Source organism: Capsella rubella, unplaced genomic scaffold (genome assembly GCF_000375325.1).
Source record: "Capsella rubella cultivar Monte Gargano unplaced genomic scaffold, Caprub1_0 scaffold_7, whole genome shotgun sequence".
NCBI classification, from domain to species: Eukaryota; Viridiplantae; Streptophyta; class Magnoliopsida; order Brassicales; family Brassicaceae; genus Capsella; species Capsella rubella.
The window spans coordinates 9546163-9567459 of record NW_006238917.1 but is presented as its reverse complement, the minus strand read 5'-3'; the positions used below and the strand labels follow the sequence as shown (position 1 = coordinate 9567459).

At 38.6% G+C, this 21297-nt stretch overlaps 4 protein-coding genes across 5 annotated transcripts; 1 reads left to right on the top strand and 3 right to left on the bottom strand.

The window, feature by feature from the left end:
* Positions 1 to 39: 39 nt before the first annotated feature.
* Positions 40 to 12807, bottom strand: LOC17878767 (guanine nucleotide exchange factor SPIKE 1). The gene is made up of 30 exons (XM_006282460.2): positions 12441 to 12807; positions 12179 to 12341; positions 12009 to 12100; positions 11808 to 11920; positions 11660 to 11715; positions 11462 to 11559; positions 11190 to 11327; positions 10605 to 10916; positions 9675 to 9962; positions 9155 to 9316; positions 8878 to 9069; positions 8754 to 8797; positions 8401 to 8470; positions 7507 to 7668; positions 7322 to 7429; positions 7155 to 7192; positions 6702 to 6846; positions 6392 to 6518; positions 5651 to 5844; positions 5115 to 5245; positions 4785 to 4860; positions 4583 to 4693; positions 4199 to 4381; positions 3744 to 3887; positions 3372 to 3545; positions 2920 to 3267; positions 2513 to 2842; positions 1643 to 1828; positions 512 to 1486; positions 40 to 424 (listed from the first exon to the last, which is right to left on the bottom strand). Exons 1-30 carry the CDS (start codon positions 12516 to 12518, stop codon positions 170 to 172), a joined length of 5493 nt encoding a protein of 1830 aa, XP_006282522.1. The 5' UTR covers positions 12519 to 12807; the 3' UTR covers positions 40 to 169.
* A 1328-nt stretch (positions 12808 to 14135) lies between these two features.
* LOC17880929 (F-box/FBD/LRR-repeat protein At4g26340) lies at positions 14136 to 15383 on the bottom strand. The gene has a single exon (XM_006285943.1). The coding sequence runs from the start codon at positions 15381 to 15383 to the stop codon at positions 14136 to 14138; it is 1248 nt and encodes a 415-aa protein (XP_006286005.1).
* Positions 15384 to 16046: 663 nt separating this feature from the next.
* On the bottom strand, positions 16047 to 18852 carry LOC17879946 (calcineurin B-like protein 6). Its single transcript, XM_006284423.2, has 9 exons — positions 18700 to 18852; positions 17695 to 18536; positions 17390 to 17534; positions 17235 to 17305; positions 17087 to 17146; positions 16913 to 17021; positions 16705 to 16838; positions 16518 to 16630; positions 16047 to 16435 (listed from the first exon to the last, which is right to left on the bottom strand). Exons 3-9 carry the CDS (start codon positions 17505 to 17507, stop codon positions 16360 to 16362), a joined length of 681 nt encoding a protein of 226 aa, XP_006284485.1. The 5' UTR covers positions 17508 to 17534; positions 17695 to 18536; positions 18700 to 18852; the 3' UTR covers positions 16047 to 16359.
* A 216-nt stretch (positions 18853 to 19068) lies between these two features.
* Positions 19069 to 21113, top strand: LOC17880138 (SNF1-related protein kinase regulatory subunit beta-2). Of its 2 annotated transcripts, none has more exons than XM_023779303.1 (4): positions 19069 to 19659; positions 19762 to 19943; positions 20038 to 20197; positions 20411 to 21113. In XM_023779303.1, the coding sequence occupies exons 1-4, from the start codon at positions 19462 to 19464 to the stop codon at positions 20735 to 20737; spliced, it is 867 nt and encodes a 288-aa protein (XP_023635071.1). In that variant the 5' UTR covers positions 19069 to 19461; the 3' UTR covers positions 20738 to 21113. The 2 variants fall into 2 exon arrangements, with proteins under 2 accessions (XP_023635071.1, XP_006282922.1); XM_006282860.2 differs by having other exon boundaries at positions 19074 to 19659; positions 20035 to 20197.
* Positions 21114 to 21297: the final 184 nt, after the last annotated feature.

Below are 21297 nucleotides of genomic sequence, written 5' to 3'. Positions count from 1 at the left end.
AATTTTAATCGATGGGTCTCGTTCTTGTTTGGACAGAAATTCTAAAAATAAAACCCATATAACATATAAGCGAAACAACAAAGAAATGATTAAAACATACAGCCAAGCCAATAGTGGAAGCAAAAAAGCATAAAACTCATAGCAAGGAAAAAAACCTGACAAAAAGATTCTAAAGTTCGGACAAGATTGCAGGAATGTAATGTGAGAGTTCTGCAGTGAGAGACTGAAATCCATTGACAAGCTGCGTATGGAATTCCTGATCTTCTTCTCCAATTAATCTAAAGTGAACCCTAATGGCTCGCTTACAAACTGCCATGAATTCAAGCAGTGCCGCTATCAGTTGCTGCAGTTCCTGCGAACGCAATCTAGTTGCAGGCTCTCCTGATAAGAAAGCTGTGCACACGCTCAACACCCCACTATTCACCTGCATATTTCCATGGAAAAGGCATAAGATAAGCATTTCTACATTTTACAACACTATCTGTAACAAATATTATGGGAGAAAACCCACCTGCACTGCCACACTTCCTTGGAGAATCCTCTGCAGACTTTGAAGCCGGGGTAGGTGATCCCCATCCGAGCTACGAGGTTCCTCTAGCTCATTTCTCAGGGCGGTTGTCCGCGTTTCAATCATTCCAATTGCATTCTCCACTGGCGAGAATTCAAGGGATTCAGATTTGGTAACCAACAGCCTATTCACAAGGGCAGGGAATGAACCCTCTGTTTGCAGCACCGTTCTTCTCTTCCATTGATCTTCTAATCCACCTTGTGTCTTACCATTTTTTGTAAATGGTGTGTCAAACAAGAAGCGATCAAACACTCTTGCTCGAACACTTCCAGTCGAAAGAGAAAATATTCTCTCTCTTCTGCTCCCAAGATCCTCATCTTCCATCACAGCATCAACAGCCGTAATTTGCAGGTAGCACGCTCCTGCTTGCAATTCTTCTGCCTTCACTTGTCTCGAATCTGGAATGATGTGCAGAATATGGTTGCTGTCCATTCTTGATTCATAAATATGGCTCAGCTTTTCCATTATATCCCCTAGTCGCACGTCTCGTGGTTCTCGGTATACATATTCTTTCCTGTCCAACTTCCCAAACTTTTCCCCGTAAAATCCCACCCGGTAATATGTAGCATCGATAAATGGGATTGGGTTTGATTCTTGGTCTAGAATGGACTCGTAAATATTAGTAAGTAGGGTGTGACACTTAGCCAACTGCCCATAAGCCTTCCTGCTCTTGTAAACTGGAATAACAAGTTCCAAAATGCTTGCACAAAAATGGTAGAGCTCAGCTTGAGAGAAAAGCTTATTAGCAAGCTGTAGATACTTGACGGCTGAGTCAACTGTTAGCTTTGAAGCACCATAACCCTCGACTTCAGCTGCAGATGCCTCTGTTGTAAACTCGCCACTTACCATCGGGCAAATCTTACGCAAGGAAGACACATGATCCTTGCTCCACACACCATCATTTCTAGCCACCAAGGCCTACAAGGGCAAAAACGAAAACATGCATATAAGTTCTGGGAGTATTATTTAGTGGACAGGAAGACTTGAATGAAGACTGCAGAGCTTAAAAGCCAACCAACTGCAGAGATGATCCACTGTGCAACTAAAACACATACCAGATTTATATATTATTACCTGCATTATCACACCTGCAACTGCCACAGCACACTGTGCAGCTTCAGCCCAAGACTGCATTTCCTGGTGGGCATCACATAGATGCAGCAACCACATTATGTGAAGATCAGGAACAGGAGCAAATGCCATTCCAAGTTTGTAGAAGCTCTCTGCTGCAGCATATCGATCCATAGCCATCACAGATCCCTGTAATGACAGAATTTTGCATTGGAAAAAATCAGAATGACTTACAGACTGGTTAAGTCTAATAGTTTTATCTTCATCACGATAGGAACAAAGAAGAAACATGACAGGAAATGGTGCAAACATGACACTGATGCCACAAAACAGGATTGGCAAATTTGTGTAAGTTAACAAGCCCGCCTGTGATACTCATTTAAGACCAGTGATGTCAAGACAGTCATTCACAGTAATATTTGAACTCAACTATTAGGAACTCTCTAAAATTCCTAAGTTCAAATTTCAGGAAATATCAGGAAAGAGAAGGGAGGGACATGAATCTACTCTCTATAAGCTTAAAATTGTCTCCCTATAAGTGATTAGACCACACTGATCATGACAAGAAATGCAGATGTACTCGGACACACTTTATAAGTTCCATCAGTCTCAATATCCAACTTCCACACACAAGAAATTGAATCCTGTGATATCTTATATACCTATCAGTTCGATGATTATGATAAAACTAGATGTTGACGGGGAGGAATTTGAGTCTAAAAAATATGACACTTCTTTTACATAAGAAGGCAAGGACCAATTTAGCAACCAAGTCCTCTAATACGGGTGACAAGATGAACAGAAGACATTTCTCCCTTCACTGACACCAGAAAAACTATCTTAACGAAATGCCAAGTTGATTATAGACCATACCAGAAGGGCATGCCCGAGGCTGGCATCAAGAGCAAGAACAAGGCTGTCAGAAAGATGTTTCACTTCATCCCATGACCATCGGTTCTCGGTAAATTTCTCAGGAATTATCAACAGTGTATCATCAGGAAGACCACACTCCCTCAACAAATCGACACTCTTAGCTTCATCAGCCATTTCGCTTAATGACTGTTGAAGCCGTCGTGCCTCTCCACTCTCTTCTAATGTATTATCTGTTTTCATATGAGTCACTTGGACATCCGACATGAGTTCTGACAGTGTAATGGTCAGCAAAGCCCTCAGCCTAGCAGTCTGCATAAAGTATAGCGAGCTCTGCAAGAACAAAGCAATTGATTTCATACCTGCTAGCAAGAAACAGAGAAATCTTTACAGGAATCTAGATGACTCACCTTGACTAGTATTTGAAGACCAATAACAGCTCTTTTCCTGACACTGTCATTGCGGTAAACAGCAAGCCGGAGGAGATGGAAGGCTATCTGTTTTAAGAAGCGATCATTTTCCCTGGCCATCAGTGTAGCCCCATGAAGATCAAAGATTTTGTTGAAAATTGGAAAGAAGGCTTTCCAGAAGGCTAATGACTGGTTTCGAGAGAAGAAACTTGTCAATATTGTAGTAATGCAGTCCAATTTTCCATAGTCCGTCGCAATATTGTGAGAGGCTGCCATTGATGAAAATTTTTCGGTGATCTCCAAAACCTGGAGGCTAACAGTGGCACTTACATTCTCTTCCCAAAGTTCCTGGTGAAAGTGAATGCAATTAGTAGAATAACTCATTGAAAACTATGCCAGCAAAAATGATGAGTAACATTCAGGAGAGGCAAAAAGGCAGCATAAAACTATACCAGTTTTTGCCTCAAAATAGGGTGTAGCGATTCTCTTAGTGCCTGGGCTGAAGCTCCAATCCGTGAAGATTGTGCTTGAGCTAAAGCTTCTCTTAGAGAATAAGGTTGGCTAGGGGAGGCCAACTGAGAATTAACTCTCTGCCACAGGTACCCATTATCAGGTGTTCCCTCTAGCTGCAGTAAAAGATCAGAAGGCATTTGAGCGGCCCTGGGTTTTAACATAAAATAAGCAAAAAGTGTAGGACTTCTAACTTAGTTTTGAGAATCCCACCAAAAGAAAGCAATTATATAATGGAACTCTAGGTGAACTTTTAGGTTTTTACCAAAAGTAGAAGAGAGGAACAAACATACAAGATAAATTTAGAAACTCACCCTGACTTCTTGGCGAGAAGCCTCTGACAGATAATTGTTGATAGCAGGAGAAAGTCGCTCGGAGTACTTTGGTGATCCAGCTCCTTCACTAACAGGACCACGCGAATTGTTTCCCCCAAGGATGCTGTCAGCTGCCTTCTTGTGCTGAAATTTTATTTAGTTTAACATTATCAAATACCATAGGAGTCAAACATTAAAGTGGAGTAAAAATACAAATAATTATGGGTAATACATCAAATCTAAGTTCTACTAGACTGTATGCAGTTCCAAAATTTTCTACGACATCCAATCAACTAGCTGAAGTCAAATTATCTCACAGAAAGACATAAAGGAGTATGGTCGATACTAGATAACTTATATGCTGACACCATAGGCCACCTGTATCCATATTTCTATGGATAAATAAAATAGTTTAGCCTTTTCCCAAATTTTAAGAAATGGTTGCGGAGAGGAACCTCGAAAAGTATGAGGCATTCTTCCATTAGTTTGAAATACAATCTAGTACGAGCGATGCTCTGCTGCCATGCCTTGACAAGTGATGTGTCATCCAGATTACGAACAATTTGCAGCACACCAATTAAAACCTCACGCTTTTCAGTAGCATTTAGGTTATAAAAAACAGGCATTTCATCTAAAATCTGCAAAAGAAAGAAACCAACATTAAATGTCAGAAAATTTATTAGCTGACCTTAGCTACAACTGTAAAACATGCAATCAATTATGCTACACCATTTAACTGCTTTTCACATATTTCTGATTTCTTAGTATCCTGTAATAATGGATGCCTATGACACAATAGTTGAGGGAATTACACAAGCTTTTTAACCACCGTGACATACCTGGCCAACAAAAGGAAAATATAGTTGTGCAATATACAGCTTATCTTCTGCTTTCTGGTACCGCACATCAAATTCATGCTTGCATAAGAGGATCACTAAAATTCTTGCTCCCTGAAAGGATACCAAAAAAGGAAAACCATTCACAATGTAATATTCTTACATGATATGTATCTTATACTTAAACACTTCGAATTAAAGATACCTTGGCCCGCAGAGGAAGCTCGTCATGATCCAGGGAGAGAAATAACTCCTGTATTAATATGGATGATAAATAGTTCCTAGAACATACAAATAGAGTTAGCTGAGTAAATAAAGTCATGCAGATGCACAAACACATAAAAGACGATGGAAGACTGTAGTTGAGTTTAAGCTTCTCATTTCTGCATCTTCTAAAAAGTTCATATGCTTACTGCAGAAGTGGCCTCGTTATGTTCTATTTCTATGTGGTTAAGTGTGCTAATAAAAGGCAAATGTTTGACAATGCAAAACTGAATAAACAGGTAATGAGCATCTAAGGGAGACTGGAGAGTACCTGTCTGATGGGTCTCTGCCAGGCATTTCTACAAAAAGATCATGGTCGGAGATAATTTGCAAAAATGTAAGCTTGCATTCGTGTAAAACAGATTGGCATACACCAGAAAACTTGTCCATGTATAATGATACCTGTAGAATGCGCGAAGGACACATAAATATTATCACGATCAAAACTATTAGAAAGATAGATTATTCCCATGTTCTAATCTACTAACTACCGATGGCAAAAATATGTCAGTATAAACTACTGCATAACTTTTTTGAGTTTATGAACAAGATTAGCATACAATTTCCACACCTGAAAACATACATATGCACATGATCGATCAATTAGCTATGCTAACCAGTAAAAAGCCATTTATCAGATTTCTAAAAGTAAATAAAAACTCTTATGAGAGAACAATGCTTGAAACCATGCTCATGCTTGTACTCAACCAAAAATAAAATCTTCAGGAGACTTCCAGAGAAACTCAGATGATGCAAACTGTTGCTGCCAGGTATGATAATCCGAAAGATACCAAAAGAAAAACATACCAGTTCGTAGACTTGGCAGGGCTCAATGATATATAAAAGATCATAACAGAAGAAGGCCAAACTGCTGTTCAGACGTTTCGCCAGGCTTAACCCCTTTTTACAACGTTCATGTACTTCAGTTAAAAGACAATCAAACAATTGCATGATACATCGGAAAACACTTTCTTTGAGCTGCATGGGTGGAACATCCTCGCCTATGATAGAGAAGGAAAAATGAGCACAATACTTGGTAACCGTATAATACCTGAATCACACTGTAACTACTCAACACACAAGGGCGGGGCCGTAGGGCAATAGATAGACTGTGATTAATCTAAGGCCACAGTGTCTAATGTAATTATAACCACTAAATAAGCATCTTACATTGTGGCATGATAAGTGATCATTACTGAAACTTGTATTCGAGTTATTTTAAGCAATAGATTGGCTGCTTATATATATAGTATATTGAGACTCTCTTTGGCATTCGTGTTTGGAAAGCAACCAATCTGTAACAGAGGGTAACTTTTAACGATTTTTTGTCGAGATACATATGCGACATTTTATTTCAAATAATTACTTGAGTTTTTGGCCTTTTAAGTTCTAGACAACACTCATATTACAGGTCATCAGGTTCTTCGTTAAATTTAATCGTGCAGTTCTTTCATTGTAATGGGGAGAGACAAATTTCTAAAACAGCATTGCATGTCCACTTGACAAATAAATTTTATAGAAAATGGAAACAGGGTACCCCAATAATACCTGAAGGTAGATTGTGATCATAGAGACGTGCCTGCTCCAGTGCCATTGATTTAACAATCAACTCGAGGAAAAACCATGCCATTGATAGTACATCGTCATATACAGGTCCAACCCGGTAACCTTTAGCCTGTAAGGTAAGTAGTAGTGTTCATCAACCAAAAGCAAAATAATTAAGAAAATCCATAGCAGCTAGCTGAAAGAATAGGTAACATGGAGATTGCTCAATTTTGGTGATAAGTATAATGAAATGAATATCACATTAAAAAAAAGATAAGCTAGTAGTTTCAACCAGAAACGTTGTAAATTGTACCTTGCTTCTAGCTAAACTTCCCCATACAGTTGCTAATCCAGGATAAACCGGTGGTTGATTGCCTCCAAAATCATCAAAAGAATAATCAACATAGGTGACCAGAAAACGATTTCGGTCAGCATCATCAAACGACACCTGCTGCACCCTATAAAATCAAATTAAAAGGTATAGTAAGAACAAGGGTTTGTGTACTATATCCAGTTAAACACATTAATTGCAACTCTAGTGATAATAGACCATCCAAAGTTAAAGACCAATGATATCGTGACATAACATTCTTTGGTCATTTAGCTAAACGCTAACCGTTATTTGTTATATAAATGTCCTAAGAATAGTTTTCCATGATCCTTTGGGTTTCATTTTTATTTGGAGCAGATTATATATCTTACTGGACAAGCGATTTTACAAATTCAAGATTAAACCTAGCTAAACTAACCACTAATAAACGCATACCGAGTTAAAATATCCACCATGGCTCTGAATGCTGCAACCTGAAGCAAGTAGAAGATACTTTAGTGGTAAATGATGTGCAAAGCAGTCACATGGACAGAAATACGAGACAAGAATGCTTATATCAAAAGTTTATGCTAAAGAAACCTAGAAGATTTCAGTTGACAAACCTGAAGAGTTTCTCCACCGTTGCCAATGAGATGAAGGAGCATGTTAAGAATTGGGTAAAGAAACTGAAGCAAGGCAGTAGAATCAACGTGCTTCAAACTGTTTATTGCCTTAGAGATATAAAAAGAAAACGTTAATAAGAGCAGTGGAGAAAAAAAACCAAATGAGGCATAGCTCCTGTGGATACCTGCAACAGTTCTGAACCCCAGGGAGGACTTGTCCGGAGGGTATGTCTATCATACTCTAGACAGAAATCCCTGACACGTTCATTAGTGGGATAAAGAGATGAACAAAGTCTCAGTCGCAACTTAAAAATATTCTTGCCATCTTCCAAATAATCCAACCTCTCCTGTAATTGTCAGAGACTATAACTGTAAAATTATGTTTGAAGTAATGTTGCTTTGATCAATACATAAGCATATAAGCATGTTATTACACAATTCCAAGCTTGAGTAAAAATAATAAAAGGCACCTAATATAGAATTATCTCACTAGTTATACCAAAGTTGAGAACGAGAACTGATTAACAGGTGCACCAGCCACTATAACTAGACTATACCATATTATACACGATTCTCCAGGCACTCTGCAGAATTTAATGCCATTTCCACCACTAGATGCCCCAAAGAGCTGATCTACAACCACCCTATATTCTTTGTTGTCTCTTGAAAGGATATGCACAAAGGTATATGTCTGGGGATGGGAAAGTTTGGAGTTGCCCAAATTAAATCCTTATTGTAATGGGAGAACCTAAAGTCTAGATTAATACAACGCCAAAACCTGTTAATCAGTTCTACTTCTCAATGTGTTGGTAGAGTATATCTTTGTTGATTTCATAAGGGTTTATTATGCTTATTATGCTTGCAGGTGAGTAGGTGACTATCCCTCAATTAGTCATCAGCTACAGAGCCTTCTTAACAGTCTAGCCTACTGTTCTTTATCTTTCTTTCATGTACAATTTTTTTTCATAAAGTCCCTTTCCCAACTTTTGAATATTAAACATGCCATGCAGATTTGAACCATTATACCAGCTTAGCAGGCAAAAATATATCTAGCGCTGATGCTTGCATACTGAACATACCTTGGTGGTTTCTTGCAGATAGTGGGGAACCAGTTCTCTCATTACTGGTAGAGAAATATCAGACCGTGAGCTGCATTAGTAATCAACGAACTGTCAGCAACAAGAAAAAACTAAAATAAGCCACACACTTCTCCTAGCTTGGTATTACTGAAAAGCAATCTAGTTGTTCACATAACTTTGACACCAAAGATATACTGCAAAATTTTGAATTTTTTTTGTATACTAGCACTTTCGCACACACATATAAAAAGCTTATCTACTAACAATTAGTGATACGGAAATCTCAAAGAGAAGCCTTCTTTCAGCAGAAACTAAAATGACCAGAAACCAAATGGGTAACATTATATACATACTGGATATAGGTAGATAACGGAAGTGATGCATATCCAACAACAACCTGAAAAGAAAAAAATAATTAGTAACTGGAGGCTAGATTCATCAGCGAGAAACAAGCACAGAACTCTATGTAAATCTTACTGGTCTTGGAGCTTCAAGCTTTGTCTGGAGATCAACATGAAAGAAGGTGAATAATAGATGATGTGATGGCGTCCATGTGGCAGGAAGAGACACCTTAATTTCATCATGGTAGCTAGCAGCCCTAGCACCAACAGCAACCTGTGTATGAACCCACTTCTGGAGTGAAACACCAGGCTCTCTTGGATAAATTGCCTAGCCAAATCAATAGTAAGAAACAACTTAGAGTCAAGAAAACGGTCAGATTGTTTCCAGGACTGGTGACGATAAAAAAAACTACCTCGAGTGGTTGTTTTCGGACATCTGTGTCATCCTTTCTCAATTCTACACGGATAAATGGATTCCTCTTCCGACTTAAAGTAACAGCTACAGGATACACATAAAGGCAATGGAAGAGATGTAGAAAAGGCTCGTTTCTTGTTGTAGAGCAGAAATCAAAAGCCTGGAACCCAAGACGAAAAAACATATCAATTTGCGAGTAAATTATACAAAGGACTATACACAGTTTTTCAGCTTCTAACTAGAGTAAGAAAAAAGAAAAAAGTACTTTTGTCCTCGTGATACAGAAATCTTATACTAAGCGAGTCCTTAATTTCTGGAGATAAGTTATGGAACAAGTAGTTAGGAAACTCCACCAGGATGTAACTAGCTCAAAAGTAGATTAGTAGAATGATGGTCAAGGATGACTACCACGAAGAAAAATAGGCTGATGAAAAGAGATGGGAGCTAATGACAGAAGAAAAACTATAAGCAGTAGATCAAGGAATTAGTAAAAAGAATATTAAAGCTGATGTGCTTACATGATAACAATTTAAGTCAGGAGTCGCACTTGAACTTGTTAGGTTTCTCGAAACATCCTTTGCATCCTCTGAATTCCACTTCGAACCGCCACTACGGGGTCCACCAGAACCAGAACTGGGACACTTCATAAGAGTCAGGTCACTGAGGCGGTCAGTCGGATCAAGGGAGTCATTTATGATACTTCCATTCTCAGATAGATCTTCAAAGTCTCCCGGTCCATTCCGATGTTTCTCAATTTCCAGTCTTAGAACCCCTTTAACAGGTTTGTGAACCTTTCGTTTGGGGTCCTGTAAAAACCAAAGAATAAATTATTAGACAATAGGACATTAAGAAATGCCGTATGTTCAACTGATAAAGACAGTTTAGAGGGATTTTAGATATGTGTTTCCTCCAGATGAAAGCAGTAATATGCAGTATAATGTTATTATATCAATAAAAAAACATTCCTGTTATATGACGATGAAGTTACCAAATACAATTTGGATATCAAATTTTTGTATGTCAGTAAAAGAAGAGACAGCTCACAAATCTTGTTTCCTTGTGATGTGTTTAGTAAATATACTTGTTACTAACTACACTTCAGATGGGGAAAAGAATTGAGGAACTTCTCTTTTTCAAAATTTATGAATTAAATATCATGACCTGATTGTCAAATGTTACCAAATTGATTTATTCAAATAGGAAATAAAAAGAAAATTATCTGCTTAAATACAAAAGCATGTAGTTAATGAGACTGTGCATGCAACTCTACTTGTTACATCCATGTCAAACAACCAAACTGTACCTAGCAAGTAACAGACGTAATACGATTTTCAAATTGAACAAAACATATGCAAACTATTCCACACTATCTCAAGTTCAGAGTAATGTAGATACAATCATAAAGAGCATGATACAACTGTGTGGGGTTTGAAAATTAAACATCTTACCTGAATTGACTCTTCAGAGTAACTCTCTTTAACTTTGTTTAAATTAGATATTTCAACTACGACAGAACTTCCACCTGAATAACCTTGCTTTCCATCTGATGTGATCTTTGCAATGGGTTCAAAAATACCATCATGGGAACTTGACGCAGTCATACTGGGAGCAAGAGGACTGCTAGGGGAAGCAGATTCACCACTGTTTGTGGTAATATTATTATCAAAAAGTGGAACAACTGCCCAAGCAAAAGACTCTCGGTAAGGCATAATGCGAGACCAGACCTGCAACTTTTGCTTTTCTCTCTCAGTTAAGTGCACCTGATTCACAAATGGCCAGAGAACTTAGTTACTAACTTGCTAATAACAGGGTACTTACTGATGGTGATATAAAGATCCAGCTATCACTATAACTACTCTAAAATATATAATCAAAACACACAGTAAAGACAGCTAATATATGCCATTATAAGTCACAGGCTATCTCCAAATTACTCCAAATAAATTGAAAGCCACAATCCCTAAGACCAAGGCATTCACATGAGCAAGAGACTCTGGAGACAGTAAGTGAAAATTCAGGATTTTGGAAATTACAGGCTCTTTACGGGAATAGACAGATGTTGTAACGCCTCCCTCCTCTGTTGCTGTTTTTTCTAATTGAATAAGCAGGCAAACTGATGCTGATGGGGCATCTAGATAAAATACTCCACGATTTTCAGAAGAAAGTTTAGCCTACAAGAAAATGTACAAGGGTTGGCAATTTCGCAAAAAAAAAAGTGAAGTGGTAAAAAAGTTAATCAACTTTTATATAACTATGAGAAGGGAATAGCTGAAATGGGGACAGTTTTTTCTGAAGAATGACTTACATCCTGCATTTCCGTCGGCAAAATATGGAAATAAAAATCCTCAGAGAGTTTCTCCTTCCTCTCTTGATTGTACAATGCAATTGAGCCAAAAAATGGTTCTGCAGGGAAGGGCGGGAAAAGGGAACTTAAAGAGGTTAGACTAACTAAATTGACAGGAAATAGACAGCATTCCCAGTAACAGTTAGTTAGTGTTCTCACCAACTAAGCCAGACTGAAAAGCTAGAGACAAAACTCTGACCGAGATCTTCAATCCGCTGTGTAGTTAGTAGAGGTAACAGAAGAATACATCAGACAAAGATAATAAGTCATATAGAAAAAAGATGAGGTAACATGACATGCAAAAAACCTGTAATAGCTTGCGGCAGGTGATTCAGGAGTTCTTTGGCCAAATATCATAGCTCTTTCATTTTCCCAGTCAAAAGCTGGTTCATAAGCAGGGAGGGGAGGTTGCCCAAAGTGCTGCAAAATTAAGCATGCAATTCAAAGTAAGAAACAAAAGAGGAGAAATATATAGAAAAGAGCAATAAAAGTGAGCACAAGAAGACACCTTGGAGGATCCAGATTCAGAAAAAGGCCTCCCGGATATGCTAGCTACATCCTCCTCAATAGTTGCACTCCTAGCACTAGCAAGACGAATTTCTGAAGAAGAAGAAAGTAAATAAGTTGACCGAAGCACAAAAAAATTGACAAACGCAAAAAGAAAAAATGCATCCTTACCAGTCTCAGTATCAGTGTCAGGTCCTTCAAAAATCTGACTCTGGAAAGTATCAGGTCGAGTATTTTCATAATGTCCATATTTATTAACATCCTTGACCCATTCAGTGCCATAGCATTGAACCAATTGGTTCAAATGCGGCCATTGTTCCAGATTCTCATCAAGCTAAAACAAAAGAGAAAACAAATAAAATCAGGTTAAACGAAACATAAAAGAAAAGAAAAAAAAAAGCAAATTAAAGTGGAAACTAAGAAAGGGCATTACCAAAGGATCGAGCTTTGGGAGAGCAACAGGCTGACGAAGTATCTTACGAAAACGAAGACCAAGATTGTTGTTCTCCATTGTTGGTTAGATCTATAAACAATGTCCGCTACAACATCTGAGGAAAAATTGGGGTTTTTGGGTAACTGTGATGAAAACCTAAAAAAGGGAAGAGTACATTTTAGAGTAGATCTGAGTGGGAGGGAGCTTGAAGGATGAATCTTTGTCTTTACGCAGACGGAGAGAGATCCGTGAGAGAGGAAGCAGTTGGGAAAAGTGAAGATTACTCAAAAGAGAGAGAGAGGAGAGAGGGAGCCAAGTCGAGCTGGAGTCGTAAAGTCCAACAAGAGTCCAACTCCACTGTCCTTTTTTTTTTCTTGTGCTCTTTTTAAAAAAAATATTTAGAGTCAATCATTGGGACGACCAAGAAGAAGAATCCTCACTCACCTGAACCAACTTGGAGTAAGTAACCAATTTCACCAATTCTCACGATACCAAACAACTAATATATTCCGACACAAACGAATGATTTGTACTAGAAAATGGAATTATAGTACATAGCAAAAGAATTTAACTTGTCACACTGAATTTAAAAGTAGGATTGTTTTTCTAAGGATCGATGGCGCATTCTTTTGAATCAGTGAATCCCAATCTCGAGCCATGGTTTCAGGGTTGCTATAATAGTGTACCATTAAGATCACCTCCTGACTTAAGCCTTGAATTTTAGTCCTTGTTATCGGACTGTTTTTAGAATGGTAATTTATATTTTGTCGTATGGGATGATTGTTCTGATCGTACGATACACATGCAGTCACTATTGGTTAAACTGCCTAAAATGTAGTCCACTAAAGATCCAACAAAAAAAGGTCAAGTTTTGCAGCGAACACCCACCGGTTTACCACAACTTAATCTATCCGGTCAACATCAAAATCTAACCCGAGCAAAACATAGTAAGTTTAAGAAGTTGAAACTGTGGAATGATGCAACTTGAATTTTCTGACAATGCCAGAGATAGAAAAATAACTTACAACCCAAAATATATATTTTGAACTAATTCAGGTCTAAATGTTTTATTATTTTACAAACTAGTAACCAAGACTAAAACTTCCATTTGTCAGAAAACAAATATATTAGTTGACTCGTAGACTTCAGAAAATAAAAGAAAAAAACAGACATACCAAATTAATTGACAGAATTCCAGAATCTAATATAGCTTGAAAACATGTGTTCACAGGTAGGAATATTTTGATCTAAACCAGTTATTGACCAATCAGATTGAACCGGTCAAAGTACCAATCAAATTGACATTGTTCAGGAAAAACAACATAATGTTGGCTTTGGTTTGGTTTGGAGATCAAAATCTGCCACTGCTGCTTGAATGATTCATATTACCAAGCAAGGTAGGGTTTCAAAAAAGTACACTTTCTTTGAGCACAAAGTAACTTTTATAAGCTTTTTTCCTGGATTATTTTCTTATTGCTTAGAAAAATTTGTAATACATTTAATTCAGTAAAAAAGGACTTTACAAATTGAACTAGAAGAGTTAAACCATACTATAGACTACAAACATGAATGCATCTTTCTTTTCTTTTCTTTTTGGGTCTTCTTCCTCGATTCTTCTTATATTAATCTAATTAACTAACACCACTCCAGAGCAAAAACATGAATAGTTAACAACGCTTCCTTAGGCTAAAACATTCAGTCAAAGAGAAGCCGACACGAAAGTGAAAGCCTAGATACAGACACCAAGTCCTTGAGCATCCTATCTTTGGCTTCAAAATCGATGCATTGAGGAGAGAAAGTGGCTGTCTTCAAACGAGTAGCATTATTGATGACATACGTAGCCATCTCTATATCTCCTTGTCTTCCTTTGTAACCGCTCCACGCAAAAGTTTCAAGATTTTTGGGAACAGAACTCGGCCGCTTCCAGCAATCCGGGGTTTCTTCACTAGGAAATTCAAGCTCATGTTCATCCGTGAGTTTGAGAGATGCTAGCTTTGGGGAACTTTGGAGCATCTGTGAGAGAAGCTCCCACCAACCTTGCGCACATGTATTTAGCTCGAGATGAACAAGCCGATAGAAGTGGATGCTCATACTAGGAACCTCAGAAAGTAGTGATACACAAAGGTAAAGGCGGGTGGCAGAAGCAAGAGCTCTCAGAAACCTGTGGGTAACTCCTTGAGTGATGTCAACATGTGCGGCCATCAAATTAGGCATATTCTCGATTCTACGGGAGTCGTAAACAACGTCGTCGACAATTTTAAGGCACTCGAGTAGAGGAGCTTCTATCACATGCACGCCACCCTTACTTCCGTTTCTTACGTCGCAAAACTCCAGTAACCATAAACAAGGCACCGCCACAGTGATGTCGTCGACCTCTCCCTGGTCTTCTTCTTCTTCTTCTTCTCTTTCCACCACCAATTTAAGTACTTCGAGATTAGGACAACCGGATAAAAGCTTAGGAAGAGATGCGTAAACCACATCCCTAAGGCTCATCTTCCACAGGGACGGGAGAAAACAAGGAACATCCGAAACACGGCAACGTGCAAGCACCAGGGTCTCTAGAGTTTCACATGTGAATAGGCTACCCGGCAAACTGACCGAACCTGACCCCGGCCTGACTTGGACAATGAGGTCGCGCAGGCGGTGAGAAACCGCAGTGTCAATCCATATCCCAACATCTACGGCGTCACACTTAGGACCAAGGCTGAGATGCAACTTCTCTAGAAAAGGGGCCTTGTTCAACCGCAAAGTCTCGTAAACAAACTGCGTAAAGCGCTTATAGTCATTCTCATGATTGCTGTCATCAAAATCAAGTCTTGACACTAGATTCCAAAGAGACCGCCATCTCCTCGACACACAGCTCATGGCCAGGACGTCTTTTGTCGTAACAAGCGACAGTATTCTAAAGATCAAATCCTCTGAACATTGACTGATCATGTCCATCTTCGAGTTTAAGCGGCAACACCAAAGACGAAAGAGGTGAGCCCCTTGATGAGAAGTTGAGGAAATAATAATCTCAAGTTGCTTGTTTTTCAAGCTCTCTCGTTCCTTCTTCTGAATTGATTGATCGTTTAGTAATATAATCAGTCTGAGGCCATATATATATAAACACAATTGGAAAACATTAAATGAAAAGAAAAAAGGAAAACAAAATAAAAAAGGAAAATTGGGGAAACCATTTAGGAAAACACGTATCCACCTCTCTCACACACACACACACACACACAAAAAAAAACAAAAAAAAAAAACAAAAAAACATATCAAATTGTGTTCCAGAATCAAATTAATTAACAGAATTCCAGAATCTAATCTAGCTTGAACTTGAAAGCATGTGTTCAGGTGGGAAAACGAATATTTGTTCTTAACCGGTTAATAACCAATCAAATTGAACCGGTCAAAGTAGGCCAAACAAAAAAAACATGTTGGCTTTGGTTTAGAGATCAAACTCTCTTTGCTGGTAGATGGATGCAAGACTGATTCATCGTTATGTTACCAAGAAAGGTAAGGTTCCACAGCTTCTGTCTCCTTTGAGCTAAGGACCTTTTGCAGGAAAGGAAATTGAAACTGAAAAAGTAGTTTTCATTATATCATAATGCCCTTTGTATGTGTTTACAAAAATTCCATACCAAACAAGTTTTTTTCAAGTGCAATTAGATTGGTGTGAATCGATTGTAAGAAAAAAGTGTTTAAATACATAGAAGGATATCATAATCTCTCAAAGCCAAGTAAAAGTATCAACTTGCACACTCCAACAGAGACAAGTTTGCGGATACAAACCTGTGAAGTCAAAACTTTATGATCTTGTATTCTTGTATTTGTTAAAAAGTAAAGAGTGAGTGGGTTGTAATAGACTAATGGAGAAGAAGATAGGATCAAGTATGAATCTTTTAAAGGTTTTGGTCTTTCTTCACATCCGTCATCATCTATCCAGCTCACTAGGAGTGTCTGACACTATAGTGTGAAATACAAAATTTGGAAACGTCTTTGTTACGTCTCTACACAGACACAAACACAAACATACAAAAAACCTATTAGTCCTGCGCCTGAAGAAGATAAAAAGGCAAATACATGACTTACTTAAGATGTTGAAGGCTCATGTTCTGTAACAGAGAGGGATGGCGCAATACAAGACTCCGCCACTCTTCCTTATCAATCTTCCCGTCCAGTTTAGTATCAGCTTCTTCAAATGTCTACACCAGTCATGTCAAAAGATAAATATGAGAATGCCTAGTCAGTGTCAGTAAAGATCGTTTACTAAACCCACCTTGTCTATGATGCTCTCAATCACATGATCAGAAAGGTTCATGCCAGATTCGGCTAGTGTGGCGACCACCATTTGCTTCACCTCATGTCGCTCTATAGACCCTTGTTGCTTCAGATCATACAGCTTAAAAGAAACTGCAGAGGCAAAAGATGAGCATGCCAAGGTTTAGATATGAAAATACAAAAACAGTAAAGTCTCTACCACTTACACTCAATCTTATCCTCAAATTCAGCATTGGGGTGAAAGACAGAAAGAGAACGAGCAAAGGCTTCAAAATCTAGAATCCCGGTATGTTTGGTATCAAACAAGTCAAACACCTGAAGAGCATGAATGTGAGTGCACAGCAAGGAAATACAGATGCAAATGTTACAAGTCTTTTTACCCTATCAGCAAAAAGGCTTCTCGTTGTGTTCATCTTAAATAGTACCAGCAGAAATTGTTCCTGCAATTTATTTGAAAGGATCCTAGTGACTGAAGAGGAGAACAAAGACATAATAGTACTAGTAACAAACAATGACTTTCTTGCGTACCTTATCAATAAGCCCGTCTTTGCTAATGCTCTTGAACAATTCATAAAGTGCTTCAATCTCATTCACAGTAACTGCATTTGGTACATAAAAGCATTGTTGGGGGTTGTGAGATAGAATCAAAAACAGTAAAGTAATTGTATGAAAAATAAACATACACACAGTGCCTCTAGCCACATCCATAGGGTTTCGACGACCCTTGGGAAGATCAGCATCACAACAAGTCAACAGAATTAAGGATAAGTGCTTTAATCCATCTAAACATTGCATCATCATCTCTCCCACGACTCACTATTTCCATGCCTACCACAAACATAACAAAATGGTTAATCCCATTGAACATCAACATAAACTCTCTAAAGTTATGCAAATAAATTCAAGAATCGAACATAAATTTGCTGATCCAATGAAGACATCAGTTTGACTTTTGAGAGAGGAGAAGAAGATGAACCAAGAAATATACCTTTGCTTTTGTATTCTTAGCGTGTAAAGAAGCTTCAGATTACGACTGTTTCCACGAGTGTTTTCTCTTTTTGGCCACGATCTATCTTTCTCTCTCTCCATAAAAGTTTGTAGTTGGCTGCTGAGACATGGGAAAGGATCTAAGAGTTCGTTGGCGTAAATAAGTCAACTCTTAGTTGGTGACCACTTTAACAAGTTGACCTTTCGAGAGAGAGATATATGATTGATTCATCATAACTACTTAAGATACACAAGATTAAAAAAAAAAAAAAAATTGGTTTCAGGGAACAACATTCACAAAACAAGCCTTGAAGGTAAAGTTGATACGCTTTGGAACAGAATGAGTCCTGCCCCTCTGACCACCAACGATCTATATGCTCTTATCTCAAATTTGGTTGATCCTCGCTGCTGCTTCTCTTTGACCTCTTCATCACCATCCCATACCTTTTTACCTAGCTAACAGCAAGCTTTTGTATCAGCTTCGCTTTGTGAACATGACAAGGTAAAAGGAAACGTCGGTTCCAAGAGCACATGGGACTACTCATTCACATACGAGAGTGAGGCAGAAGATAAGGGGTTTCAAAATTAAGCATGACCAAGCTAACCAAAGCCTCTGGCTTTGAGTACAAGTCAATGGTCAAGAGATTGAATTTGCTTTCTTTTACAGCAAACAACCCACCATTCGACTTTATGAAGCAAAGGTGATTGTTTGTTTTGTTGGGATAAACTTCAACAAGTGCTCCCAAGTCACAGCACAGAGGCTAAAACCCTTTCATCCTTTTGTAATTAGATCCGAGCTTATACTGCAGAAACCATCACAAATCCTACATCCATTCTCCAAAACTGAAACACGTATTAGTTAGGCTAGCTAGACTCTCTATCTCCTATCTTAATTATTATTTGATTCCATATATCATCAATGAGCACTAGTTTTGAGTGGTGGGAAACATATATATAACAAAAATAGAATTTTGGTAAAGTCAAAAGCTTAAGTTTATGTACTCACCTTGTTGTTAGCCACAGCATCTTTGCCAAAACAAACCCAATTGGTGGGAAAAAAGAAGAAGGTATTAACAGCAAAAACAACTTTTTCGTTTTTGTAAAAAAGCCACTTCGTTTGGTATACAGAGAGCATAGTAAACGAGTAAGTTAATGAATCAAAGACATCTAACACTTGGTGATTGATATGCCTTACCACTGATTTGACTGAGACAAAATGTTGGTTGGGGGGTAAATGTAACAAAAACAAACTATAGGGTAATAAATACGATAAAGAAAAACAAAGAGATGAAAGTAAAGAGATGGGAGAAAAATGTGAGTGGGGGAAGATGGGAGAGTGTATGGGAACAACAACAATTGATGAAATGACAAAACAACAACAACAACAACAAAAATATAGGATCGTTCGATTTGATATTTGTGTGAGAGAGTCAGTCTTGGGTTGAAATCAAAGCTTGGTCCTTTTTTCATTCTCTTTCCTGCTTTTTTAGTTTCTGATCTCACAGGGAAGCCTTTTATAATTGTTGCCCTCAATTTCTCCGTCCCTACTCTTTTATTTGATCAATTCCTACGATAAAGCACGAATCTTTAAACCCGGGCCTGTCCTTGTAATCGAGTGTGTTGATGTCACTCATGAATTTGTGGTGAGATCCGGTGAGAAGTTCCCTCTTTTTTTCTCAGATTGCTGTAAAAAAAAGAGAGCTTTTATAAGGTGTGAGAGAGAGAGAGAGATTGAGATTAGATTTATCCCTTTTGTTGTTTGTTTGATATGGGTAACGTGAACGCGAGAGAAGAAGGGAATAGTAACAACGCCTCTGCGGTTGAAGACGACGACGCTGAGATTTGTTCTCGTGAAGCCATGTCTTCTGCTTCCGATGGCAACCATGTCGCTCCTCCTGAGCTTATGGGTCAATCTCCTCCTCATAGCCCTCGAGCAACTCAGTCTCCTCTCATGTTCGCTCCTCAGGTTTTGGTGATTTCAGATTCGCTTTTCTTCAGGTGTCTTTATCTGGGGGATGTGATGGAAGAGATCTGAAGCTTAAAGTTTGTGTCTTTTTTTTTTCTTTAGGTTCCGGTGCTTCCTCTTCAAAGACCTGATGAAATTCACATCCCTAACCCGTCGTGGATGCAATCGCCATCTTCGTTGTATGAAGAGGCTTGTAACGAGCAAGGAATCCCTACTATGATCACATGGTGCCATGGGGGCAAGGAGATTGCTGTTGAGGGATCATGGGACAATTGGAAGACAAGGTTTTAGCTGAATTTTTGTTTTCATTTAATGACTTCTTTATCGTTTCGAATCTGAGCTTATGTTGTTGTTGTGTTTTGGGGGTTTGATCAGAAGTCGGCTGCAGAGATCTGGGAAAGACTTCACTATCATGAAAGTGTTGCCTTCAGGAGTCTATGAGTACAGGTTCATTGTTGATGGACAGTGGAGGCATGCCCCTGAGCTTCCCTTGGCAAGAGATGATGCTGGGAACACTTTCAACATTTTGGACCTTCAGGTACCTCCATTATCTTTTCACATTTCATCAGCTTTCCAATCGGTTAGTAGGTGGAGAAATGAAACATTTAGTGAGAGACTATTGGAACTGCATAACCAGGACTATAGGGAAATGGAAAAAAATCTATGTTGGTTTGCAAGTTAAAAACCAGGCTTTGTATTTCCTTTTTCGATTTTGCGTGTGAAAGCAGCAGAGATACTTTGATGTATGCAGGACTATGTTCCTGAAGACATTCAAAGCATATCTGGGTTTGAGCCTCCGCAATCTCCAGAGAATAGTTACAGCAACTTGCTTCTGGGAGCTGAGGATTACTCGAAAGAACCGCCTGTGGTTCCCCCGCACCTACAGATGACACTGCTGAACTTGCCAGCAGCCAATCCTGACATTCCATCTCCGCTGCCAAGACCTCAGCATGTCATCCTCAATCATCTTTACATGCAGAAGGGCAAAAGTGGTCCCTCTGTGGTTGCACTTGGTTCCACTCACCGCTTTCTAGCAAAGTATGTTACTGTGGTGCTCTACAAGTCATTGCAGAGGTGAGAAGATGATGCCAATTCCAATGGGTAGCATGTGGGAACTCGACATGCTCCTATCTAGTCGGTGTTAAAAGTTATCTCATGGAGAATGAGTGAGGCTATAGGAAGGAGACACACGAAGAGAGTTATTTGCAGGCAAAGTATTCCCTCAATACGGCGAATTTTGTTGTCTTTAAAGTTGTCAATAAGGTTTACCAACAGAATGAAGATGCAGTATTCAGTCAGTGTCTGTGTAATCTTTTGATTCGAAGACTTCATCATCTGTTTTGTTTTTAGTATAATTTAGAAAAGAAGAATGCAGGAACGACTTCACTTGTAAAACCGGCAAATCTTTTTTATGGTTTTGTTTTGGGGAGTTCAAGTTTTCACAACAGTTGTCACCTGCCAGTCTTAAATTATTGTTTGGTTTCAAATCTAGCAAAGTAAAGTGTGACTGTGACAGATGATCATATGCTTCTGCAACTTGTGTAACAAAGCATCTGCGTATCAACTATATACCGGTGAAAAGCAAAAGATGACAGGTTTCTGAATGGCCCAAAAGAATCTATTGTAGAGTTTATTTGC